This window comes from Acomys minous, assembly GCF_964271855.1.
Source record: "Acomys minous genome assembly, chromosome: 16".
Lineage (NCBI taxonomy): Eukaryota > Metazoa > Chordata > Mammalia > Rodentia > Muridae > Acomys > Acomys minous.
The window spans coordinates 13,405,352-13,427,874 of NC_140498.1; the positions used below are offsets into that span (position 1 = coordinate 13,405,352).

The window sequence follows — 22,523 nt, forward strand, 5'->3', positions numbered from 1 at the left end:
CTGCTGGCACTTCCAGGTCCGAAGTGTGAGCGAGGTCCGACATCCGCAGTTCTGTCATTTTTCCAAGCGACGTTGCAGGCAGTAAGAGTCTATATCTACGTACCATTCCCTGAACTACAGGTTTTTGGACTCTGAAGTGGGGTAGGAAGCTTCTGGGCCAGCACCACAGGTAGCCCCGGTAGTCCAGGCACTTCCGGTCCTCTCTAGGTACTTGGGAGGCCTGTGCTCTCTATGATCCAGGATAGAAAGGGTGGGGGCGTGGCTGCCCTGGGGGCGTGACCCAGATGGGGGCGTGGCGTAGAGAGGCGGGCGCAGGCTTTGATGCTGTAGTCGCGCCTGCCACTTGAGCCGCCCAGGTAGGCGTGGCTCTGATGGCGCTCTAGGCAAGCTTCTGGCTTTCGGGGAGCAGCAGCGGGCCCTAATGCATTTCCCAGCAGCGTCCATGTCATTCGCCGCCTTTGCTTGTGCGTGGACTGTGGGTTGACGGGACCCGGGCCAGGACAGTGCCCCCACACCCTCAACGCTGAGCTCCAACGTCAGGGGACGTTGAGGCCATAGGCCTAGGAGGGCGGGGCCGACTAGGCAGGGGAGGAGCCAGGTTGAGGTCAATGACCTGTGGGCGAGGTCAATGGGAGGGCGGGCTGTGTCCCGGCGACCCGGCAGAGGCGGGGCGTGGTTTGAGCGGGGCGGTCTGAGGTGGGGGTGGGGAAGGATGGTTAGGGGCGGAGTCTGTCTGGGAGGAATTGGTTTGTGGGCGGGGCCGGGAGCATTATGACTTGATTAAAGGTGTGGCAGGTGGGCGGGGTCAGAGTTAAGTACTATCTGAAGTGGGCGGGGTCAGGATGGGTCTGGTGAAGGGAGGACGGAGCTTGTGCCGGAATGGGGATAGAGAGCAGGTCTTAAATTACTTCCCCTATTAAAAATAATAATAATAATTACATCCCCTAAGGGCAAGGTTTGGTCTGAGTTTGCTTTTCCGTAGTCAAGGGTTTTCAATTTGTCACTGTTGATCATGGCTTACGGTTAGGCATTTGTATTTATAAAATATTCTCTCATAAAGATCATTTTATTGTAATACCTCTCCCACACACACACACAAGTCACAGGTTAAGATAGCCACTCAACAAACAGGAATCCACTTCTAAAGTCTATGCATCTCAGTGACATTCTGAAGAGTCAGAATAGGCCTAGAAGCCCTGGTGCGTCCTGTTAGGGTTTTACACTTGTTTCTCTGGCTTCAGTTCCATTCCACTTCTTTTTCTTTTTCGTGTGTGTGTGTGTGTGTGTGTGTGTGTGTGTGTGTGTGTGTGCACTTGCATGCACGCATAAAATGTAATTGATAGTGAAAAATATAATCGATGGTATAAAATACTTTAACATTATTTTTTTATTGGTCTCTTTGTTAGATCCCAGGCTGGCCTCACACTCATTATGTAGCTCAGGGTGATCAAGGTGACCTTGGATTTTCCGAACCTTCTACTTCGACCTCCTGAGTTCTCGGATTACAGATGCTTGCTTCCAAGCCTGGCTTGTTCTGTGCTGGGGCTGGAACCCAGGGCTTTGCACATGATAGGCAAGCATTCTACCAACTGATCTACAGTCCCAGCCCTAAGGTAATATTATATTTTAAATTATTGTCACAATTTTGGGGGGAGGTTGTTTTTATTTTGGAGGGCTTAGTGGGAGCTTTTGGTTTTTCAAGACAGGGTTTCTCTGTGTAGCCCTGGCTGTCCCGGAACTGGTTCTTTAGACCAGGCTGGTCCTGAACTTAGAGATGCACCTGCCTCTACCTCCTAAGTGCTAGGATTAAAGACATGAGCTTATTTTCACAATTAAAGAAAAAGATTTATTTATTTATTATTTTTTATACAGTGTTCTGCCTGCATATACACCTGCCAGCCAGAAGAGGGCATCAGATCACATTATAGATGGTTGTGAGCCACCATGTGGTTGCTGGGAATTGAACTCAGGACCTCTGGAAGAGCAGTCAGTGCCCTTAACCTCTGAGTCATCTCTCCAGCCCCCACAATTGTTTTTTTTCAAGACAGGGTTTCTCTGTGTAGCAGCTCTGGGTGTCCTGGAACTCACTCTGTAGACCAGGCTGGCTTCAAACTCATGGAGATCCGCCTGCCTCTGCCTCCCGAGTGCTGGGATTAAAGGCGTGCGCCCCCACCACCCGGCTCACAATTTCTTAAAAAGTTGCAAATCTAGGGTTTTTTTTTAAATCCATCTTTAACTCACCCAGATTTTTCACCCCCTCCACTAAATTACTGTCTAACTTAACAGAGCAACAGTCTTGTCCAGGCCTTGCTTAGACCCCTGCTTTGTTGTGGGTCTAATTACATTAAGATGCCCTGACTCCTTGGAGAAGTTTAGGCATTAAACAGCACAGCTGCTGATTTCTGCTCCCCCAGGACCCTTCAGAGTGGCCCCTGAGGCTCCAGGACTCCAGCCACCGGGCCTCCGAACAGTTCTTTCCTCCACTCTGCCTGCCCATCCTCTCCCGCCCTTCATGCTGCCCTGCACTTTGCAGGATTCCACCCTCCCTTCCCTCATCTCCACTAGTCTTTAAAGACTCCTTCCTCACCAGTCTTCTCTTTAACTCTGGGCTTCTACCTGGGGCAACATTTTGTAGCTCTGTCCAAAACCCTGAGAACGAACACATTTCTATGGCTACACCAGGTGTCACTGCCCCAGACCCACGGGGCTCTCTCACTCTTGAGCCTCGTTCAGCAGTGCCTGGGCAGGTGTCTGGGACAGGACACGGCAGAATGGCTGCTTGGGGCTTGTCAGCATGTTAGGAAGGGAATGAGACCTGCTTGAGCACAGCAAAGGAAAAGGCGGAAGCCAAGGACTAGAAGGCAGGGCACATGCCTTGTCCCGAATGTGACCGGAGGCGGGGAGGTCAGTTGTCTAACTTTTGCCAAACTCATCCCAACGTAAACATGTGACTATCTGTGATGATAAAGGACCTCAGGGCTGCCTCAGGGCCTGATGCCAAGGAGTTTGTGGCAAACTAGACTCTCAGAGCACATTTGACTTACTTCTGTCATCCCAAGGAAGAGGTTGGGACCGGAAGCAGTCTCCTACACCGTGAAGCCTGGCTAGCCGTCCTTTATTAAAAATACATTCCCTGTTTTCACAGTCTAGTAGGAGTGGGTACCAAAGTGAATCCCATTTACCCAGATAAGGTGACTGACTTGTTAGAGCTCCACAGCTTCTCACTGGTGGCTCTATATTATCAACATTTTCACTAGGCTCCTGTGTGTGTGTGTGTGTGTGTGTGTGTGTGTGTGTGTGTGTGTGTGTGTTGGGGGGGAAGGGATAGAGTTGGAAAACCAAGGTCTTTCTTACAGGCCTAGCACTTGTTTAGGAAAGTGAAGACAGAAGAGACCAGAAACTGGGTGCAGTGGTGCACACCTGTAATCCCAGCGCTCGGGAGGCAGAGGCAGGTGGATCTCTGTGAGCTTGAGGCCAGCCTGGTCTACAAAGCAAGTCCAGGACAGCCAAGGCTACACAGAGAAATCCTGTCTCAGAAAAGAAAGAAAGAAAGAAAGAAAGAAAAGAAAGAAGAGCCCAGAGCCCCAGAGATGTATCCAAATTAGTTGAGGGCAGTAGGAGCTTGTATGAGGCTTTGGTCATACGATGGCTTTTTTACAAGCCATGAGGAAGTTTAAGTGTGACATCAAGTGAAGCAGAGGCAGTGATGGAGGCCTGAGTGATGTCAGAATGCCACCAAGTAGAGCTTTGAGTAACTCCGACACACTCTTTCCTCTGTACATCAAGATTTCTCTCCAGAGGCTATAGACTGTCTGAGCAGGTGCTGCGCCCTTCCCGCTGCTGTGTGGGGCAGCTGTCTTCCCGCTGCCCAGCAGTGACTCTGCGTGGCCACACAGTGTCTCTTCCTAGCTGCCCCTGTGCTGCGTGTTTGTGTAAAATGTGCATGGTTGGCTACGAAGCAGGTGCAGTTGACAGGGTCGTGAAACAGAAGAACCTTCTGTGCCGTTGAGGTGGCTCAGTGAGCTACAGCACTTGCCAGAAAGCCTGATTCCCAGCACAGAACCGAGTTCCAAAAGTTGGCCTGGCCTCCACACGTGTACAGTGGGTGTGTCCCCTCCTTACCCCGTAAGGAACCATCATTTCAGAAGAACCTGATCCAAAGTCTAGTGTCCTGGGGGCTGCCATGATCGCACCTTTATCTCTTTTGGGGGAGGGGCTTGTTTTGTTTTGTTTTTTGAGACAGGGTTTCTCTGCGCAGCCTTCGCTGTCCTGGCACCTTTATCTCTTCGAGGCCCCGTTCTGAAGTTCTATCTCATCATTCTCAGGAGCGTTTCGCTGTGCATCTGTGTGTATGTCCAGAGAATATCAGTATGATTTTGTTTAACGTTTTGGTCCTTGTAAAAGGCAACGGATTGTTTGTTTGCTTTTGTTTGTGTGTGTGTCTGTGTAGTCCAAGCTAGCCTTGAACTCATGCTGATCTTTCTATCTCAGCCCCCCAAGTACTAGGATCACATCCCATCCAGCCATGGTGTATTTTCAGAACCACAAATGACTTGTGCGTCTATTGGACCCATTGAATCCCTTCTGTGAGCTGCGTCTGGCTTGCTGCCACTGCCTTAAGCATTTCTGAGCACAGGGCGGTTCTCCCTCTCTCAAGGCCAGTGGATCTGCGCAACTGTTGTCGGGGTGCTAGTGCCATCTAGTGGCAAATGCAGGGCATGCTGGCCACCCTGTAATGGACTAGACAACTTCCTGGACCCGCTCCCCAAACACACACAAAGAATTGCCTAGCTCCTAAGCAAGGGTGGAAAGCCCTGCCTTAAATTCGTGGAGAGGCTTTCTGCTGGGTCGGGTGTGTGATGTTCAGCTTGCAGGGAAAGCCAGCGCAGTCTAGTGGCATTGCGGCCTCTTCTGGTCCTGGTCATCCCTGCCTTTCTTTACCTTTTTTATTTGTCTTTCCAGATTTTGTACCTGTGACGTGTTTGTTCTCTTGTGCTTTTGATTTTCATTTACCGAGTAGTGGAGAGATTAAATGTGTTTTCACATTTATGTTTCTTTTGTCCTCATAAATCTTTGTGTCCATTATCCTAGTGCTAGAATTTTCCCCTTACATCTTCTAGATTCTTTATAACAACAAAATACAAATCTTTATATTTTCTTCAGATAACTTCTACTTGTGAATTTCACCTGATAAACATGGAAGTTATTGATTGATTAGTTGATTGATTTTTTTAAAAAATTTTTTATTTATTTTTGTTTTTTGAGACAGGGTTTCTCTGTGTAGCCTTGGCTGTCCTAGACTCGCTCTGTAGACCAAGCTGGCCTTGAACTTACAGTGATCTGCCTGCCTCTGCCTCCTAGGTGCTGGGATTAAAGGTGTGCGCCACCATGCTTGGCTTTGATTTATTTTTAAATTTGGCATTATTATTATTTATTTTGCAGTGCAAGGGATAAACATTGTATTCATACATGGGAAGCAAACACTCTGCCACTGAGAGCTATATTGTAATGTTAATATAATAGAATTTGCCAGTCATTTTCTTCATATGTCCTTGGGAGTTGGGTCCCTGTTCAGTGTTAGAATGAGGGTCCGATTGTCTCTTGCTAGGACAAGATTCAGGTTCTTGTCCCATTGGTCTTTAGTAGGACAGCTTAGCCACGGTAGCTGTTTCCCTCAAAGTAAGCAGTGGAGACAGAGACAGAAGCAATATAGAAGGCCAGTCTCTCTGTCACTTCTCCTTAGAGGTGACATCTCACCATAATGGCCCCATTCTGATTGTCAGAAGTAGATCACGAGGGCCTTTTGCTCACAGGGAGGGGATCACAGCAGGACACAGACACCAGGAAGGGGGGGACCATGGGGGCTATCTTAAAGGCTGCCTACTGCCCATTTGTAGGGAGGCCAAGGACGTTTAATTTTTCTTAATTTTATACTCTTCAAAAAAAAAAAAAACCAACCTTTCCTATACTGGATTTCATTCATTCTTTAAAAGTTTAATTTTTTTTCCAGGTATAGTGGCCTTTGGTCCTAGCACTCAGGAAGCAGAAACAAGTGGATCTCTGTGAGTTCCAAACCAGCCTGGTCTATATTGTGAATTCTAATACAGCCAGGTTTGTAGAGATGTCTCAAAACCCCAAAAACAAACAAAGGAAGTTTAAATTTTTTTTTAAAGTTGGGCAGTGGGCATACCTTTAATCCCAGCTCTTGGGAGTAGGAGCCAGGCAGATCTCTGTGAGTTCAAGGCCAGCCTGGTTTACAGAGTGAGTTCCAGGACAGCCAGGGCTACATGAAGAAACTCTTGTTTAAAAAAGAAAAAGAAAAAGAAACGTTCAAACATTTTAAATCAACATGGTGACACATGCTTACAATCCCCACATGGGAGGCAGAAGCAGGGGGATGAGAAGTTCAAGGCTCCTCTCAGCTAGAAAGTGTGTTCAAACTCAACCTCGGATTACATGAGACCTTGCCTCAGAAAATGAAAGACTTAAAATTAAAAAGTTTTAATTCTGGCTTTTTCATGATTAGTTCTTAAAAGTTTTTCAATGTACAGGTGTGTGTGTGTGTGTGTGTGTGTGTGTGTGTGTGTGTGTGTGTGTGCGTGTGTGTGTGTGTGTCTGCGCGGGCGCGCCATGTGTGTGCAAGTGCTACAGAAGCCACAAGGAGGTGTCAGATCCCCTGGAGCTGAAGCTACAGGCAGTTGTGCGCGGCCTGACAGGAGTGCTGGGAGCTGAGCGAGGTCCTTTGGAGGAGCAGCCAGTGTTTCTAACCACTGAGGCCCAACGGCTAGTCCTTAATATATGTAGAATTTCATTACCTAGAACATTAATCCTGTGTAGCTATTTAAAATTGCATCTTCTCCAGCCACATTCCAAGTGCCCAGTTGCCACTCGGGGCCTGTGGTTGCTAAATCGGGTAGTTCTGAGACAGAACAGTTCCATCTTCACAGAAAAATCAGAGGTGATTTTGTGCCCCCATCCCAGGGAACACATCGGGATGTCAGGAGATTTTTTTGTTGTGTGAGTTATTGTGCTGAGAGTAGGGAGTGGTCCGTGAGTGCCACCGCAAGTGTGTGACAGTCAGAACAGCTTTGTGGAGTCATTTCTGTCCTTCTACCTTCGCGTGCATACCAGGAACCAAGTTCAAGTTGCCAGGCTTGCATGAGCCTTTACCTAGTGAGGTGTTTTGTTTTTTTGTTTTTGTTTCCCCCCCCCCCTGGAAATTTTTTATTTGAGGAGTTAAGGAGAATGAGGTATTCTAGTGGGCAGAAACCAGGGATGATGCATGGGGCTGACTCTGTCCCCACCCACCACCAGCAAGGACTTTTCTAGCATCAAACGTCCACAGTTGTAGCAATGAGGCCTGTTGACCTAGAATGTACGTTCGTTTGTGCTCTGAGATGGGAGTCTTTCCTGTGTGTGACCCACCTGTTTCCTTCTCGTTGGTGAGTCATAAGCAGGAACTGTCCCTTTAAAGGGTAAAGAACCTATTGCTTTTTTGAAATACTGGCTTCCGTTGTCTCTTAGGCTCTTAGACTCTGAATGAGAACCTCCTCATCTTCCAAGGTCGTCATGGCTTCTGACTCACGGTGAGAGACTGGTACGCTAACTCATGGGAGCATTTATCCCACACTTGAAGGCCCTAGTCAGTGGCTTTGTAATCCCTTTGTCCTGTCAGCCTCACTAAGTAGTTTGTTCAGAAAGGGCAAGAGGCAAGGGGCTGGAGAGAGGAGAGAGTGGCGAAGCGATGAGGCATCCCGGGAGGGTGAGGGTAGGAAGTGGGCACCGGCCCCAGTGTGTACTTGGTGAAAAAGCATGTTTGGCTTAATTCTCGTCTTTCATGATGAAGGAGCCAAGTGTAGTTCCCCCCAGGGGCCCCTCAATTCCTGTCATACGCTTGATGGCCCAGCGCCATGAGGCTCTCCAAGCTGAGTTACTTTTCCATGGAGTGGCTCCTCTCTGACGCTTCTATCATTCAGAGCTGCCCCTGCCAGAAGAGGTGCGCGCTCAAAGATGAGGTCGCCTAAGCTGCTGGAGGTCCTGAGCGCTCTGGAAGGCCTAAGCTGCTGGAGGTCCTGAGCGACGAGTTTGGCAGCAGCTCGGGGAGATTTCCATTGCACCCCTGGACAACGCCTCCAGGGACTTCACTGATGAGGACTCTGGGGAAGAAGACAGTGACCAAAGTGGTACCCAGGTGCCTGGCCGCGTGCTGCATGCTTCAGTCGTATCTGAAGACTCGGACCCAGAGGAGGAGGAGGAAGAGGAGGAGGAGGAGGGGGAGAGGGAGGAGCCAGAGCTACAGCCAGCCAAGAAAAAGCAGAAGGCAGCAATGGACACTCAACTTGTTTGGACCAAGAGAGACATCCGGCAAGACTTTGGCAGCTGGACAGCCTTGGATCCTCACATAGAGCACCTCAAGGCCAAGCAGCTGAGTCCCGTGAGCCTCTTTGAATTGTTTTTTTGATGACAGGACAGTCAGTTTCATTGCTAATGAAACCAACCATTATGCTCGGCAGAAAAATATCACCCTAGAGCTCACGGCCTAGGAACTGAAGTGTGTTTTGGGCATCTTGCTTTTAAGCGGGTTCGTCTCCTACCTGAGGAGACAGATGTTTTGGGAGACGGCTCCTGATTCTCATCCTCACCTTGTGGCTGATGCTGTTAGAAGGGACCGATTTGAGCTCATCTTCTCATACCTGCATTTTGCAGATAACAGGGAACTCGGTGAAAGGGATCAGTTTGCTAAGGTAAGGTCCCTCCTCATCCGCACGAACCATAACTTCCTGAAGCATGTGCCCCTGGAAGAGTTCTACAGCTTTGGTGAATCCATCTGTGAGTACTTCCCGGAAGCCCAACCAGGTAGGCTGTAGGATCTGGTGCGGGACAACCAGCAGAGGCTACCTGGTGTGGTTTGACCCTTCGCAGGGCCTGCCGTACCACATATTCTTTGACAAGTGTCCAACTGATGTCCATATTGAAGGAAAAGGGGGTGAAGGCCACAGAGGCTGTTTGTGAGCACAGAACCGAACGCTGTCCTGAGGATCCTAAAGAACTGAGGAAAACGAAAAGGGGGCGTCTTTTGATTACAGCAAGGTGGATGAGAACGAGGAGATCACTGTGTGCCGCTGGCACAACAGCCGCGTGGTGAACATCTGCTCCAACGCGGTGGGCAGAGAGCCAGTGAAGCTGACCAGCCGCCACCTGGGAGGAGCCAGAGCTCGGGCACAGGTCCATCAGCCATCCCTGGTGAAGCTCTGTCAGGAAAAGGCCAGAGGGGTTGACAGGATGGACAGAACATCGCCAAGTACAAGGTGAAGATCCGGGCCATGAAGTGGTACCTGAGCTTCATCGGCTACATCATCGACACAGCCCTCAACAGTGCGTGGCAGCTGCACAGTGTATGCTGCCAGGATGCTGCAGGTGGACCTCCTCGCCTTCCGCAAGTATGTTGCCTGTGTGTATCTGGAGAGCAGTGCAGACTCTTCTTCCTCACAAGGGAGGCATAGCCAGCGGGTGGAAACTAAAAGCCGCTACGATATGATTAGACACTGGATTGTCCATCGGGACAAGAGGACCTGGTATGCGCTCTGCCACTCACAGACCAACACCCGCTGTGAGAAGTGCCAGAAAGGTGTTCAGGCCAAGTGCTTCTGGGAGTACCACATTCCATGAGGCTCTAGACCTGCTTCTTCCAGCAATAGTGACATCACCGGGAGCACTTGTGGGTTTTGCCTGTGGTACTTTTGATGCCCGGCACTGATGACTTGGTTTTGTATTCTCTCCCAAGCCCCATCCCCGTTCTCTTCTTTTTACTGTATTCTATTATGCCTACATGTCATGTAAATTAGTATTTATGTTAGTAAGTGCACATGTATGCAGAGTTGTATTTTATATTCTTGTTGATTTAAATTTATTCAAATAAAAGTTTTGCTTTATTATGTATTTGAGTCTGGATATCAATAAAGTCTTGCAAGAGTATTGAAAAGTGAAATGTTTTTGCCATTGTATGCATGGTCTGTGCTCTAAGGCCTAGTAATGTGATGAAGAGCTTCCTAACATTATCCATCCCATGCTTGCCCAGGGCTGTCAAACCATGGGAGCATAAATAATTTGCTGTGCATTTATTCAGAGAGCCTGAACTGCAGAGCTCACATTTTATTGATTTTAAAAGAAATTATTGATACCTAATGGGGCTGGAGAGGTTGCTTAGCAGTTCAGAGCACTTTCTGCTCCTATAGAGGACTTGAGTTTACCCAGCACTGACCTCAGGGAGGTTGGCAAACACCTGCGACTCCAGCTCCAGGGGATCTGCCGCCCTCATCTGCCCTCTACAAGCACTGTACACATGTGCACAGACACACATAGGCACATAATTAAAAAATAAAATAAATCTTAAAAAATACTTTGCTAATATACATATATCCATGTGATGTCTTTTGCGGGGAGGGGGGTAGATTCAAGTAGCCTTGGCTGTCCTGGACCACTTTGTAGACCAAACTGGCCTGGAACTCACAGTGATCCTCCAGTCTCTGCCTCCCAGGTGCTGAGATTAAAGGCATGTGCCACCATGCCTGGCTGTGATGTCTATTCTTATGAATACCCTGAGGTAAACATCTACTTTGCCTCCGAGTAGGTAATTAGTAAATTTGTTAGAAGTTGTATGCATTTCTCTACTGATTTTAAATCCATCTTTATATATTCCTGAACTTGGACTAAACACATCAAAATAAGGAAGCATTTTGATGTAAGAAAGTCTGGTAGAATGTATTCCAAAAGAGTAAAATAAACTTGTGAAGAAGAAGAAGAAGAAGAAGAAGAAGAAGAAGAAGAAGAAGAAGAGGAGGAGGAGGAGGAGGAGGAGGAGGAGGAGGAGGAGAAGAAGAAGAAGGAAGAAGAGAAAGAAAGAAGGAAAAGAAAAAAGAGAAGAAACTGAATATATTAGTAATCTAAAAGAACAACTTGAATATCTTGTTGTTGAGGAAAGACAAAAAGCAAAAATAAAGACCACATCAGTAGCTGTAACTGTATAAACTTATACATTTTATGTGTATCTAAATTCAGGGGCCATTGGGATAGTTCTGTTGGTAAAGCATTTGCTTTGCCAATAGGATCTGAGTTCAATCTCAGAACCCACATTAAAAAACAAAATTAAAACAAAAAACAAAAAACAGGCACTTGTAATCCCAGAACTGGGACGACTGGGAGACCGACAGATCCCTAGGGCTCGCTGGCCAGCCAGCCTGGCTGAATTGTCAAATTACATATCTGTGGAGAGGACTGTCTCCAAAAACAAGGTAGACAGCTCCTGAGGAACGAATGCCACCTGGGGTTGTCCTCAGGTGCGCGCGCGTGTGTGTGTGTGTGTGTGTGTGTGTGTATTAGTAATAGGAGAGAACTAACTCCACATGGCATGCCCCCATACCAGTGTTGTTTCATTTTGTGACATTTATCACAAACACACAGATGACAAGAGAAAAACTCATGCATTTGAGGCATTGTTTCCTCCTGTAGAAATCCAACCTGGGGAAAGAGAGACAGCAGCACTTGGAAGTGCTCTGTTTTGTTACATTTATTATTTATTGAGGGGCATCTGCTGGTGGCATATGAGGGAAGGTCAGAGGACAACTTTCAAGGGGTTGGTTCTCTCCTACCACATGGGGTCCAGGGGACTGAACTCTGGCAAATCTTTCTAGTTGCTAAGAACACTCACACACACATGCTGTGATACATATATAAAAATGTGTATGTGTTTGTATATTTAAATTTTTTAAATCTAGCATAGACACTGTCAATATTTCTATTTTTTCAGTTTTATTTTTTATTAAATATTTTTAATTTTTTTACATAGACTATATATATATATATATATATAAACTACCTACAACAAGAAGAGCCATGAAACAATCAGGAATTATATTTCTATATTTCTTATCCAGGCATTTGTTGTTGATTTGTTTTATTTTGTTTTGTTTTTACTAACCAACTTTCCCCCATCACAGTGGGAATATCATGCCATACTTGCAAGTATTTTACTTTACTAGTGAAGTAAAAACATCCAATAGCAAAGCCAAAAGTGCAAACACACAACAAAAGCTAACCAAGCATCGCCCCCCAAACCCCAGGCCCCCGAAGAAAGGCGAGGAGATTCTACACAAATATCCCCACAGGTCCTTCCCATGTGTGGACCCAACTTCTCAGGCTTTGCCACAGAGAGAGCTGTCTGCATTACACTCGTACACTTTTACCAGAAGAGGCTCGGCCACTGCTCTATCTTTTTTAAAGTCCATTATTAAAAACATTTGGAGACCGGGCGGTGGTGGCGCACACCTTTAATCCCAGCACTCGGGAGGCAGAAGCAGGTGGATCGCTGTGAGTTCGAGGCCAGCCTGGTCTACAAAGAGAATCCAAGACAGCCAGTGCTACACAGAGAAACCCTGTCTCAAAAAACAAAAACAAAAACAAACAAACAAAAAAAACCCCAAACCAAGACATATTTGGGGGAACACAGGAGGAGTTTGTTGGGGAAGGGAGAAGTGGGGATGATGTAAATACAATGCTTATGTATGAAGTTATCAAAAATAGCACAAACAATACATATATTTATATAATATACTCGGCGATTATTCTATCGTAGAGATTAACACTACATGTATGTTATATACAATATATAATATATATGTGTATGATGGATATATATGAGCACATATGTTCTGTATCTATATATATGTAACATACAACCAGCAAGGAGAAAGTCTACATCTATGTTCTAAGACATGAGAGAATTTACACCCTGCTTCTCCAGCCAAGCGAACAGTGAAATCATAGGCGGCATGTCAGTTTCCTCAGAGCTGGGGCAAGGTTCAGTTCTCTGTGACAAACCCAGAAACCTTAGCAGTAACACCCACATGAGTTTAAAAGAGCGAGCTTTCTTACAGTCAACATATGGGAGCGGAGCCTATGCTGTTGGTGTCATTTTTTTTTTTTTAATAAAACTGTGTTCGTTTCTCTTAGCTTATTTCTTAACCCAGCTACCACATAAGTAACTGAGACTCTTTTATAGTTGTTTAAAAATAAGCTTCACAACACACTCTTGATCAGCTTAAGTCTATTCTCAACCCTCTATGTCACATTGTCTTGCTCCCAGCAGTGCTTGCACTTTGTAGCTTTCCTAGGCTCCAGCTCCTTCCTCCTTTCACTCCTCCTCCCCTGGCTGGCAGGAAGTCCTGCTCTACTCTCTCTTTATTGCCATACCGGGGAACAATTGTGGGACAGTGCTTGTAAAATATGAAAAGGAAGATGCCAGGCAGCAATATGATATGGAGAAGTTTATTATAGAAGCCTGAGCGTGGGGAGAACAGGAAAAGAAGGGGTGCCCCAGAGAGAAAGAAAGAGACAGCAAGAAAGAGGAAGAGAGAAGAAGAGAGAGGAAGTGGGTTTGCTCTTTTTATATACTAGGAAAGGGCACACCTAGTGGCAGGCAAGTGATGACATCACAGGTTGCTAGGCAGGCTCGGGGCAGGTATGCTAACATTCCTCCCTTTCCCTATAATTAAAAAAAAATGAGGACGTTGGATGCTTTTCATGTAAGGTAAGTTAAAGTATATAAATGTAGGTTCATTGGAAACAGCTCTTAGTTGCCATGTATGGGGGGGGGGGGAGAAAGCAAGAGCAACAAAATGTCCAGATTGTATGGTGAAGGGGACGGAAAAGCTCTGCCCCGGAAAGTTCAGGGTAGAGGGCATGGTATGCCAGCCATGTCCTGCAGCAGACAGGGACCGAGGAGTGCTGGGAGAACCTGGAGCTGTTTGTCCCGGGTCTGAAGCACACCATTCCAACCTTTTGTTGATAGTAAGTGGACAAGGCGTGAAGAAACCTTTGGCTGCTCCCTGCTGACAGTGGGGTGGCAATAGGGCGCAAAAAGGCTGCAATGTTGGCCAAGTCCAAGAAGAGCAGACGGTTGGTTGTCCAGGGTCTGAGAACATCTGAGAACAGGAGGGACAGTGCAGGTCCAGCCCACATCATCTGCAAGACTGGACTGGAGCCCCTGTGGCTAGCCGCTCTGGTGCTGTCTTGAATGAAGAAAATCTGACAGGATACTGGAAGGTATAGATGAGCAGAAGACAAAGCTAGTAGTTAGGGAGAAATTTTCCTTTCAGTGTACATTTGAAACTTTTGGGAAGGTGAGCAAAGACGGAAGTTTTGCAGTGAAAAGAAAAGCTTGAATGTTGGGAACATCCTCTCATTTTACCTTAGGTGTGTATTTGAGACCTTTGGGAGAGCAAAGAAAAGAAATGGCTTGAAAATGAGGAGCCTTGCCAGGCGTGGTGGCGCACACCTTTAATCCCAGCACTTGGGAGGCAGAGGCAGACGGATCGCTGTGAGTTCGAGGCCAGCCTGGTCTACAAAGTGAGTCCAGGACAGCCAAGGCAAACATAGAGAAACCATGTCTCAAAGAACAAAAACAAAACTAAAAACAATACAAAAAACTTAAAAAAAAAAGAAAAAAGAAAAGAAAAAAGAAAGAAAGAAAATAAGGAGCCTCCTTCCATTTTACCTGATGGCAGGCAGTAATTTAAAAGGTCTCGTTTTGGATCTGCCCAAGTTTGGTTGCCGAGGCATGTGAGCTTAGCAGCCCTTAACCTGGGTGTAGGGATTTGAAATTCTCCAGAAGGCATCCTAGAGGAGCCTGAGGGTACGTGAAATCAGTGACCTGCTGGGGCGTCCCGCAGTGCAAGGTTTAACTCAAGAGATTGGTACAGACTGTTCCAGCGGGGAGGTGATGACATCACAGGTTGCTAGGCAGAGTGGAGGCAGGCATACTGGGGGTATGGCACTGGTAATGGTTGGAAGTAGGAAAATATTTCGTGTTCTGTTAAGGAGGTAAAAGGAAGAAAAAGGAGAGCATATGTCCGAGACAGTTAAAGAGGTCGGGCTGGCAGCACTCTGACATCTATCAAGCGTGGGACCGAAACAAAGAGACATAACAGAACACAGAGCAGCTTCTGTCTTTAACACAAAAACACACAAACTGCACGAAATGGGACATCTCTGTGTGAAAGAGAAGGGTTACTGGGTGTCTAAACGATGATGTGACCTGCAGAGTTAGGGCTAGCTGAAGAAGTTCAGATCCATATGTAAGACTGTGGGAGCACCAAGTGGGAGGAGCTATGACTAGACATGCCACCATTGATGCCACTGATGCCAAAGAGGATAGCGGCAGGTACTCAGAATCCTTCCACTCAGCACTTAGTGATACCTGAGTTAATTCTCCTCTCTTTACACATCAGAGATAAGGTCAGAGAACAGGCCTCACCTAGCCATGCTTTTCAGACAATAACATGAGTTTCATAAAGGCAATACCCATTAAGAAAGTTGGCCTAAGCCGGGCATGGTGGCGCACACCTTTAATCCCAGCGCTCTGGAGGCAGAGGCAGGTGGATCGCTATGAGTTATAGGCCAGCCTGGTCTACAAAGTGAGTCCAGGACGGCCAAGATAACATAGAGAAACCCTGTCTTGAAAAACCAAAAGAAAGAAGGAAAGTTGACCTAATACTGTGCATGGTAGTGCATGCCTTTAATCCCAGCACTTGGAAGGCAGAGAGAGGCAGGCAGATTGCTGTGCATTTGAGGCTGGCCTGGTCTACAAAGCAAGTTTAGGACAGCCAAGGCTACACAGAGAAACCCTGTCTTGGAAAAAAACAAAACAAAACAAAGAAAGAAAGAAAAAGAAAAGAAAGAAAAGCTGGGCGTGGTGGCGTACGCCTTTAATCCCAGCACTCGGGAGGCAGAGGCAGGAGAATTGATGTGAGTTCAAGGCCAGCCTGGTCTACAAAGTGAGTCTAGGACAGCCAAGGCTACACAGAGAAACCCTGTCTTGAAAAACCAAAAACCAAAAAAAAAAAGAAAAAAAAAAAGAAAAAAAGAAAAAAAAGAAAAAGAAAAAAAGAAAGAAAAAAGAAAGAAAGTTGGCCTATTACCCTCAAGGAACTTGGAACCCGTAGGGAATGTCAGCTCAACTGGAGGTACCCATAGGGTGGACAGATCTGGGGAGAGGACCTCAGCTGTCCAGGCCTTCCAAAGGAAGGTTAATGGACTCCTGCAGGATATTGCGCAGGATGCCCTTGGTACTCTCAGCAACTTCATCCAGTACACGCTTCTGTTGCTTGCATCTGTACGACTGAGACGTAAAGCAGCACTGCACGTGGTCAAGACTTGTAAGGAAAAGTTGGGATCCAGTTTGGTACAACCAGGAGGATGCCCAGCCAGCTTGTTCACCCTGCAACTTTATGTCATTCTTCCCTATGCTCAGAGCCACCTGGTGGAGAGACTTGTCGTCCACGCCAAAGGCTTTTTGGAAGGCTTCCTGAACCTCTACCAGGTTATCTGGATCCAGGATACTAAAATCTTTATCTAGATTCCCTGTGTCTATGCTCCTTTCAATGGATCCCACTCTCTTCTTGATAGTGTTCTCACAGATTGGGGAAAGAATTTCTAGGAGACCTTCCCTCCTGCCATCGGAGAGGTCCTTCTGCAGCGTCTCCCTAAGCTTTGGGAAGTCGTGGGAAAAGGGAGTAAAGTTGGATACCAGGAACGTAGGGGGCTCCCTCACCCCCTCCTTCTGGAGGTTCTCCTGGATATTCCTTTGGATACTCCGCAGTAGCTGGGGTTCAGCGAGGGCACTTGTGCTGAGGTCCCTGTCCAGCTTGGTCCACACGACATAGAACCTCTTCCTCATGCTCTGCATGGCTCTGGCCAGCTTCACATGGTTCGAGCTGAACTGCTCAGAAGCGATGATGACGACCAGGTTGTATGTGTCGAATTGCATCTCATTTATGTAGTCCTCCACGCTCTGGGCTGTGGTCCCTGTGCCAGGCAGGTCCCACAGCTCCACGTTGGGGAAGTTGGAGGAGTAGTAAGGGGCCGGTTTGTCGGTGGTCCTCACCACCCCAGTGGGAGCTGAGTCCTCCTCCTCATGTCCAATGTTTCTAAGAGCGTTGATGAAGGATGACATGCCATTGCCGGAGTCCCCAGTCACAGCGATTTTCACTGGGGTTCTGGATGCCTTCTGTATGATCTCCTTGACGACAGAGACCACTTCCACCCCATTCCCCCGTGCCACGGCAGCCTCCAGTTTCTCGATGACTTCTACAGTTAAAATATTGCTCCCTTCGTGAATGAATACGGCATCGGAGAAGCATGTGAGCTGTCTGTCCTCGGGGGGCCCATCTGCCTCTTCCATGCTGGCGAGCAACGGAGCAACCTGCAGATACGTTAGGAAGGAGTTAGGATGACCATGAACACAGGCACCCACCGGAAACACTGTCCCTGTTCCAGGCTTTCAGATTCATGGCCAAGACCTGCTGATTTCCACACAGAGCTAGCATGGGCGCATTCTTGGAGGGCAAGGGTAGCTCTGTAGCTGTTCCTCCAACACTAAACCCCAACACTGAGCGCTGGAATGTCAAGGCAGGTCTCTGACCGGGTACAAATGTCCATATTCGCTCCTTCCTGGTTGCCAGGACTATACAGAGGAAGTGTATGACTACACGTCAACAGCAAAGCCACATGGTTTCCAAACAATCCCACCAGGGGCTGGAGAGACAGCTCTGTGGTTAAGAGCACTGGCTCTTCTTGCAGGGGACCTGGGCATGGTTCCCAGCACCCACATGGCGGCTCACAACCACTTGCAACTCCAGTTCCAAAGACCTCTTCTGGACTCCAAGATTGCCTGTATGCACATGCGCACATAAGACACTCAGGAACACATACACATAAAACACTCCTTTAAAACATAATAATAATTCCATCCATTTTAAGTCAGCATGTGGGTTGTCTGTTACCACTGCTGCTATTCTTATTAACATACAGATTGAAATTCTCTTGCTTCTTTTTAAATGTTCTATTAGCATATATATTTCTGCCTGTTGTTTGTTTTGAGACATCATTTCCTCTGTGTTGTCTTGGAACTCGTTCTGTAGACCAGGCTGGCCTCAAACTCAGAGATCCACCTACCTCTGACTCCCTAATGCTGGGGTTAAAGGTGTGCACCACCACACTCAACATTTTTAGTATATATTAATGATACACAATGCTGGGTTTTATGACATTTGCATACATGCATACCATGCATTTTAATTATACTACCCCCACCCCTGCTAACCTTTCTAGACCTCCTCCTGTTGCCAGTGATTTCTTTCCTCTTCCCAACCTGTCCTACTTTTACTTTCCTGGTTTGTTTTTAATTTTCTGTGGGTTTTTTTTTTCTCTTCTGTATCCCAGTAAGTTTCACTGGACTGTTTACAAAACCATGAGTGAGGCCTGGTTTTCAGCAGCACGGACAGCATATCCGTGGCTACAGGACTGAAGAAAATGTCCCTCTCCCTTCATCAGCCATTAGTGTGTGTAAATCCTCAGGGAGGGGTGTGACATCACCATACCCTCCCATTTCTATGACAAGATACCAGAGGGCCCAGTCATGAGGTGATCTTGTACAAGTAACCACAGCGAGAATAAATTCAAAAGGGCAATGGCCATGTTGTCATGTCCAGAGTCAGTCTTATACACACACACACACACACACACACACACACACACACACAGAGTAGTTTTTACATGCTTCCCATGTCTTCCTCTACGTTACTCCTTGCCCACGGAGGTGCTCATATAGAGGTATAGATGCCCCACTTACAATGGGACATTCAACCATGTTTCTGCTCTTGACGAAGTCTTTGCCATGAGATTGAGTACTTTGTGAGACAGGTTTGGGAAAGACAATTTATCCACAGCAAGGATGGAGGCTGTGGGGGTTGGAGAAGTGGCTCAGGGGTGGAGGGTACTTATTGCTCTTCCGGGAGATGTGAATTCGATTCTCAGCACCCACATCAGATGACTCACAACCTCCTGGAGCTCCACCTCCAGAGGCTCTGACAGCCTCTTCTGGTCTCCTGGAGCACTGCACAAATGAGCATATGCCCCACGCAGACACATATATACATATCATTAAAAGCAATAAAAAGCTGGGCATGGTGGTACATGCCTTTAATCCCAGCACTGGAAGGCAGAGGCGAGAGACTATCTACAAGTTTCAGGACAAACAGTGAAGGCTAGATAGTGAGACACGTTCTTTAAAAAAAATTAATATTTTTAAAAGATGTAGGATGTAGGATGCAGAAACACATACAAAGCAGTTACAGGTAAACAAAAAACACCTTCCGCAGGCTAGAGTTTTGACCCTCTGGAGTAGACATATAGGTGTGAGGACAGGACTCCAACCATTTCCCAGGAACACACCAAATCTCAAGATGCAAGACGGCAGCATCTGCCTTATCCCAACTGTTCTTAGATGAAGGCCCTAGGTGGGACAGGCGTGTGCTACTCCAGTTACAAGCAGCTGCCGTGGTGCTTTCCCTTGACATTTCATTTTCTTGTTTTGTACGTATGAAGGACCACAGGCATTTGAAACTCAACATCATATGTTCGAGAAATTTCCTGTGGGTCTCACATAGCTCCTCTGTCCTTTAAGGAGCTCCCTGTGAGCAGGGCAGGGGTGACACACGCCTTTAATCTCAGCACTTGGACAGGCAGATCTCTGAGTTTGAGGCAAGCCTAGTCTACAGAGTGAGTTCTAGGACAGCCGGGGCTACATAGACAAACCCTATCTCTCAAAAAACCAGGTAGATAGGTAGATAGATAGATAGATAGATAGATAGATAGATAGATAGATAGATAAGGAACTCCTTGATGGATTTACTCATGGGGTTCCATGAAATGGCTAGAATTGTGCCCAGATGTGCACCCTAGAAATCCAGGGATCTTGTCTGTGGAAGGTGCGTCTCGGGCACCCTTGGGTCTTTTGGTACATGTTTTTGCCCTCTCTTCCCAGTGGGAGCATCCTCTGCCTCCCTTGCTCATCTTCTGGGATGGGCTGTCCTGCCTGTGACACAGCACTGCTCCCCACGCTCCTCTGTTCATCAATCTTGAGAACCTGGCTTCAGTCTCCTCATGGAAAGAGTGGGCTGACAGCCTACCCCCCACCCCGGGAGTCTCCAGAGGTGTTGGCTCAGTGAATTGTGGGCAACTTCCTATGCCCCTAGTTTTCTGCAGATGACTAGACTAGGTGCTTTTCTCATTTACCTGACAAGATCCCAGGAGTCCTGTGGAGGTGTTTGTGTGGACAGCCTCAGGAACCATGGTGCCGACGCTCACAAGCCCTTGTGAGCTCATCCAAGTTTGGCCTGAGGTTCAGGTGGTCCCACACTTGCCTATCTGAGGGCCAGGTTCAATTTATACCTAGGGTGCCTCTGGTTTACCCCTTGGTGCACGGGTCAGACATCCATGAGAAGGAGAAACAGACCCTCCTGGCTCCTAAAGGCAGCCCAACAAGGAAATTCACTGGAGAGAGCCAGACCCTGCGAGTCACAACTCAGGAGTCTCTTAACGTGCTCACAGAGAGAGGTGCACTTCATAGGATCAAGGGCACATGCACACGCACGCACGAATGCACATGTTCACTCATGCACTCACAGGTGAACGAGCGGATGTGCCATATTGTTCACCTAGGCTACATGTTACTCTGCTAGATTCAGTTGCCTTGCATTTTTGTTTTATTCATTTTTTTGGTTTTGGATTTCTGAGATAGACTCTCTCTACAATACCGTGGCTGTTCTGGAACTCACTATGTAGACCAGGCTAGCCTCAAATTCAGAGATCTGCCTGCCTCTACTTCCTGAGTGCTGGGACCAAAAGGCATGGGACACCGCACCTAGAGACTTGTGTTTTATTATATTTATTCCAATTGCAGAACTTTACTAAAATGTTCCTGATAACCAAACCACCAAGATTTCATGACTTAAGTAAGACAAAAATAAGAACTCTGGGTAATAGGGGGAGTGATACCATCTAAGCACCTGTAATGGTCAACTTCTGTTGTCAGGTGGAGGGGATCAACACATAGCCAGGCGTTAGTGAGGCACAGGTTTGAGTCTACACATCAGGGCACTACCAGAGAGAATCACCAGAGGGGGCAAGACTCACCCTGCATGTAGGCACCACCATCTCCAGGGCGGAGGTCCAGAACTGGATTAAAAAGACAAAGAGATTAAATAAAGCTGAGTACCAGCCTCCTCCTCTCAGTCCAGTCTGTAGACACCTGAAGTCAGCTGACTAGGGCTTCTGCAGGCCACACTTTCCCCACCACAGTGGGCTGTATCCTCGCCAAGCATGAGCGAAAATATGCCCTTCTTCCCTTCAGTTGCTTCCTGTCAGGAATGTTGTCACAGCAAGTAGAAAGGTAATGAAGACTGACCTTATCCATATATGACAATGCCATAATGCAACCTGTTATTTTAATTTTTTTTTTCAGGCTGGAGAGTTGGCTCAGAGGTTAAGAGCACTGTCTGCTCTCCCAGAGGTCCTGAGTTCAATTCCCAGCAACCACATAGTGGCTCACAACCATCTATTATGTGATCTAATGCTCTCTTCTGGCATGTAGGTGTACATGCAGACAGAGCATTCATATACATTAAATAAATAAACAAATCTTCAAATAGTTTTGTTATTACATTTATTTATTCATATGTGTTGGAGGTGTGTCAAGCAGACCAGGCGCACTTGTAGAAGGCAGAGGACGGCGTGTGCGAGTTGACTCTCCCCTTTTACCATGTGGGTCCTTGGGATCACACTCCAGTTTTCAGACTTGGAAACAATCACTTTTACCCACTAGAGGAGCTCATTGGCCCACAAGCCATTATTTTATGCCTTTTTTGTTTTTTTTCGAGACAGGGTTTCTCTGTGTAGCCTTGACTGTCCTGGACTCACTTTATAGACCAGGTTGGCCTCGAACTTACAGAGATCCACCTGCCTCTGCCTCCCGAGTGCTGGGATTAAAGACATGGCGCCACCACCGCCCAGCATATTTTATGCAATTATTATAGACCTGTAAAAAGCATACATTTAAAAAAAATGTAAGTCACAGTCTAATATAGCCCATGCTAGTCTAAAACTATATAACCTTGAACCAAATCTTCTGTCCCCACTTCCCAAGTGCTATGTTCCCAAGTGTGAGCCACCTCACCCAACTAAATTATACCCACATTGAAAAAGCACACTTATGAAGAAACTGCCTATACAGGGGTCCCTGTAGTTCATTCCTCATCCAGTGACCCCCAAGCCTCCATGAAAGGGGCTTCCAGGGATGAGGGAACCAGACTAGCCTTGTTATGGATCTGAGCTGTCAAGGACTTCCGTGAACACAGATCCTACTGGACCCTCAACCCCACTTTGTTCCTCATCTCTTCACTCTTAGGGGCGGGGAACACAGGCAATTTCCAGATGCTACTGATTGCAGGAAAGTATGACCCCCTGATGATGCACCCCATGGTCTGTGGACATGGCCTTGGACCCAGCATGCTTGTTCTAGGAAGGTGGAATTCAAAGCACCCCCTTCCCAATCCCCAACACACACACACACACACACACACACACACACACACACACACACACTAATGTCTATGAAGGACTGAGCTGTG

General features: G+C 47.1%; 1 protein-coding gene and 1 long non-coding RNA gene across 3 annotated transcripts; one reads left to right on the forward strand and one right to left on the reverse strand.

Annotated features, from left to right (window-relative positions):
• The first annotated feature begins 340 nt into the window (after positions 1-340).
• Positions 341-9,939, forward strand: LOC311585677. 2 transcript variants are annotated; one of them, XR_014775300.1, is made up of 5 exons: positions 341-464; positions 1,407-1,613; positions 6,011-6,111; positions 7,525-7,586; positions 7,977-9,939. It is a non-coding gene; the product is annotated as an uncharacterized lncRNA (long non-coding RNA). The 2 variants fall into 2 exon arrangements; XR_014775301.1 differs by lacking the exon at positions 6,011-6,111.
• Positions 9,940-12,576: 2,637 nt separating this feature from the next.
• On the reverse strand, positions 12,577-21,072 carry LOC311585802 (immunity-related GTPase family M protein 2-like). Its single transcript, XM_084761363.1, has 2 exons — positions 21,031-21,072; positions 12,577-17,257 (listed from the first exon to the last, which is right to left on the reverse strand). Exons 1-2 carry the CDS (start codon positions 21,049-21,051, stop codon positions 16,055-16,057), a joined length of 1,224 nt encoding a protein of 407 aa, XP_084617489.1. The 5' UTR covers positions 21,052-21,072; the 3' UTR covers positions 12,577-16,054.
• Between the last annotated feature and the right edge of the window lie 1,451 nt (positions 21,073-22,523).

Coding starts and splice junctions, on each gene's coding strand:
- LOC311585802 (XM_084761363.1), bottom strand. CDS start 21,051: ATGGTGGTGCCTACATGCAGG. Junction 17,258..21,030: donor TGGTGGTGCCTACATGCAGG/GTGAGTCTTGCC, acceptor ACGTATCTGCAG/GTTGCTCCGTTGCTCGCCAG.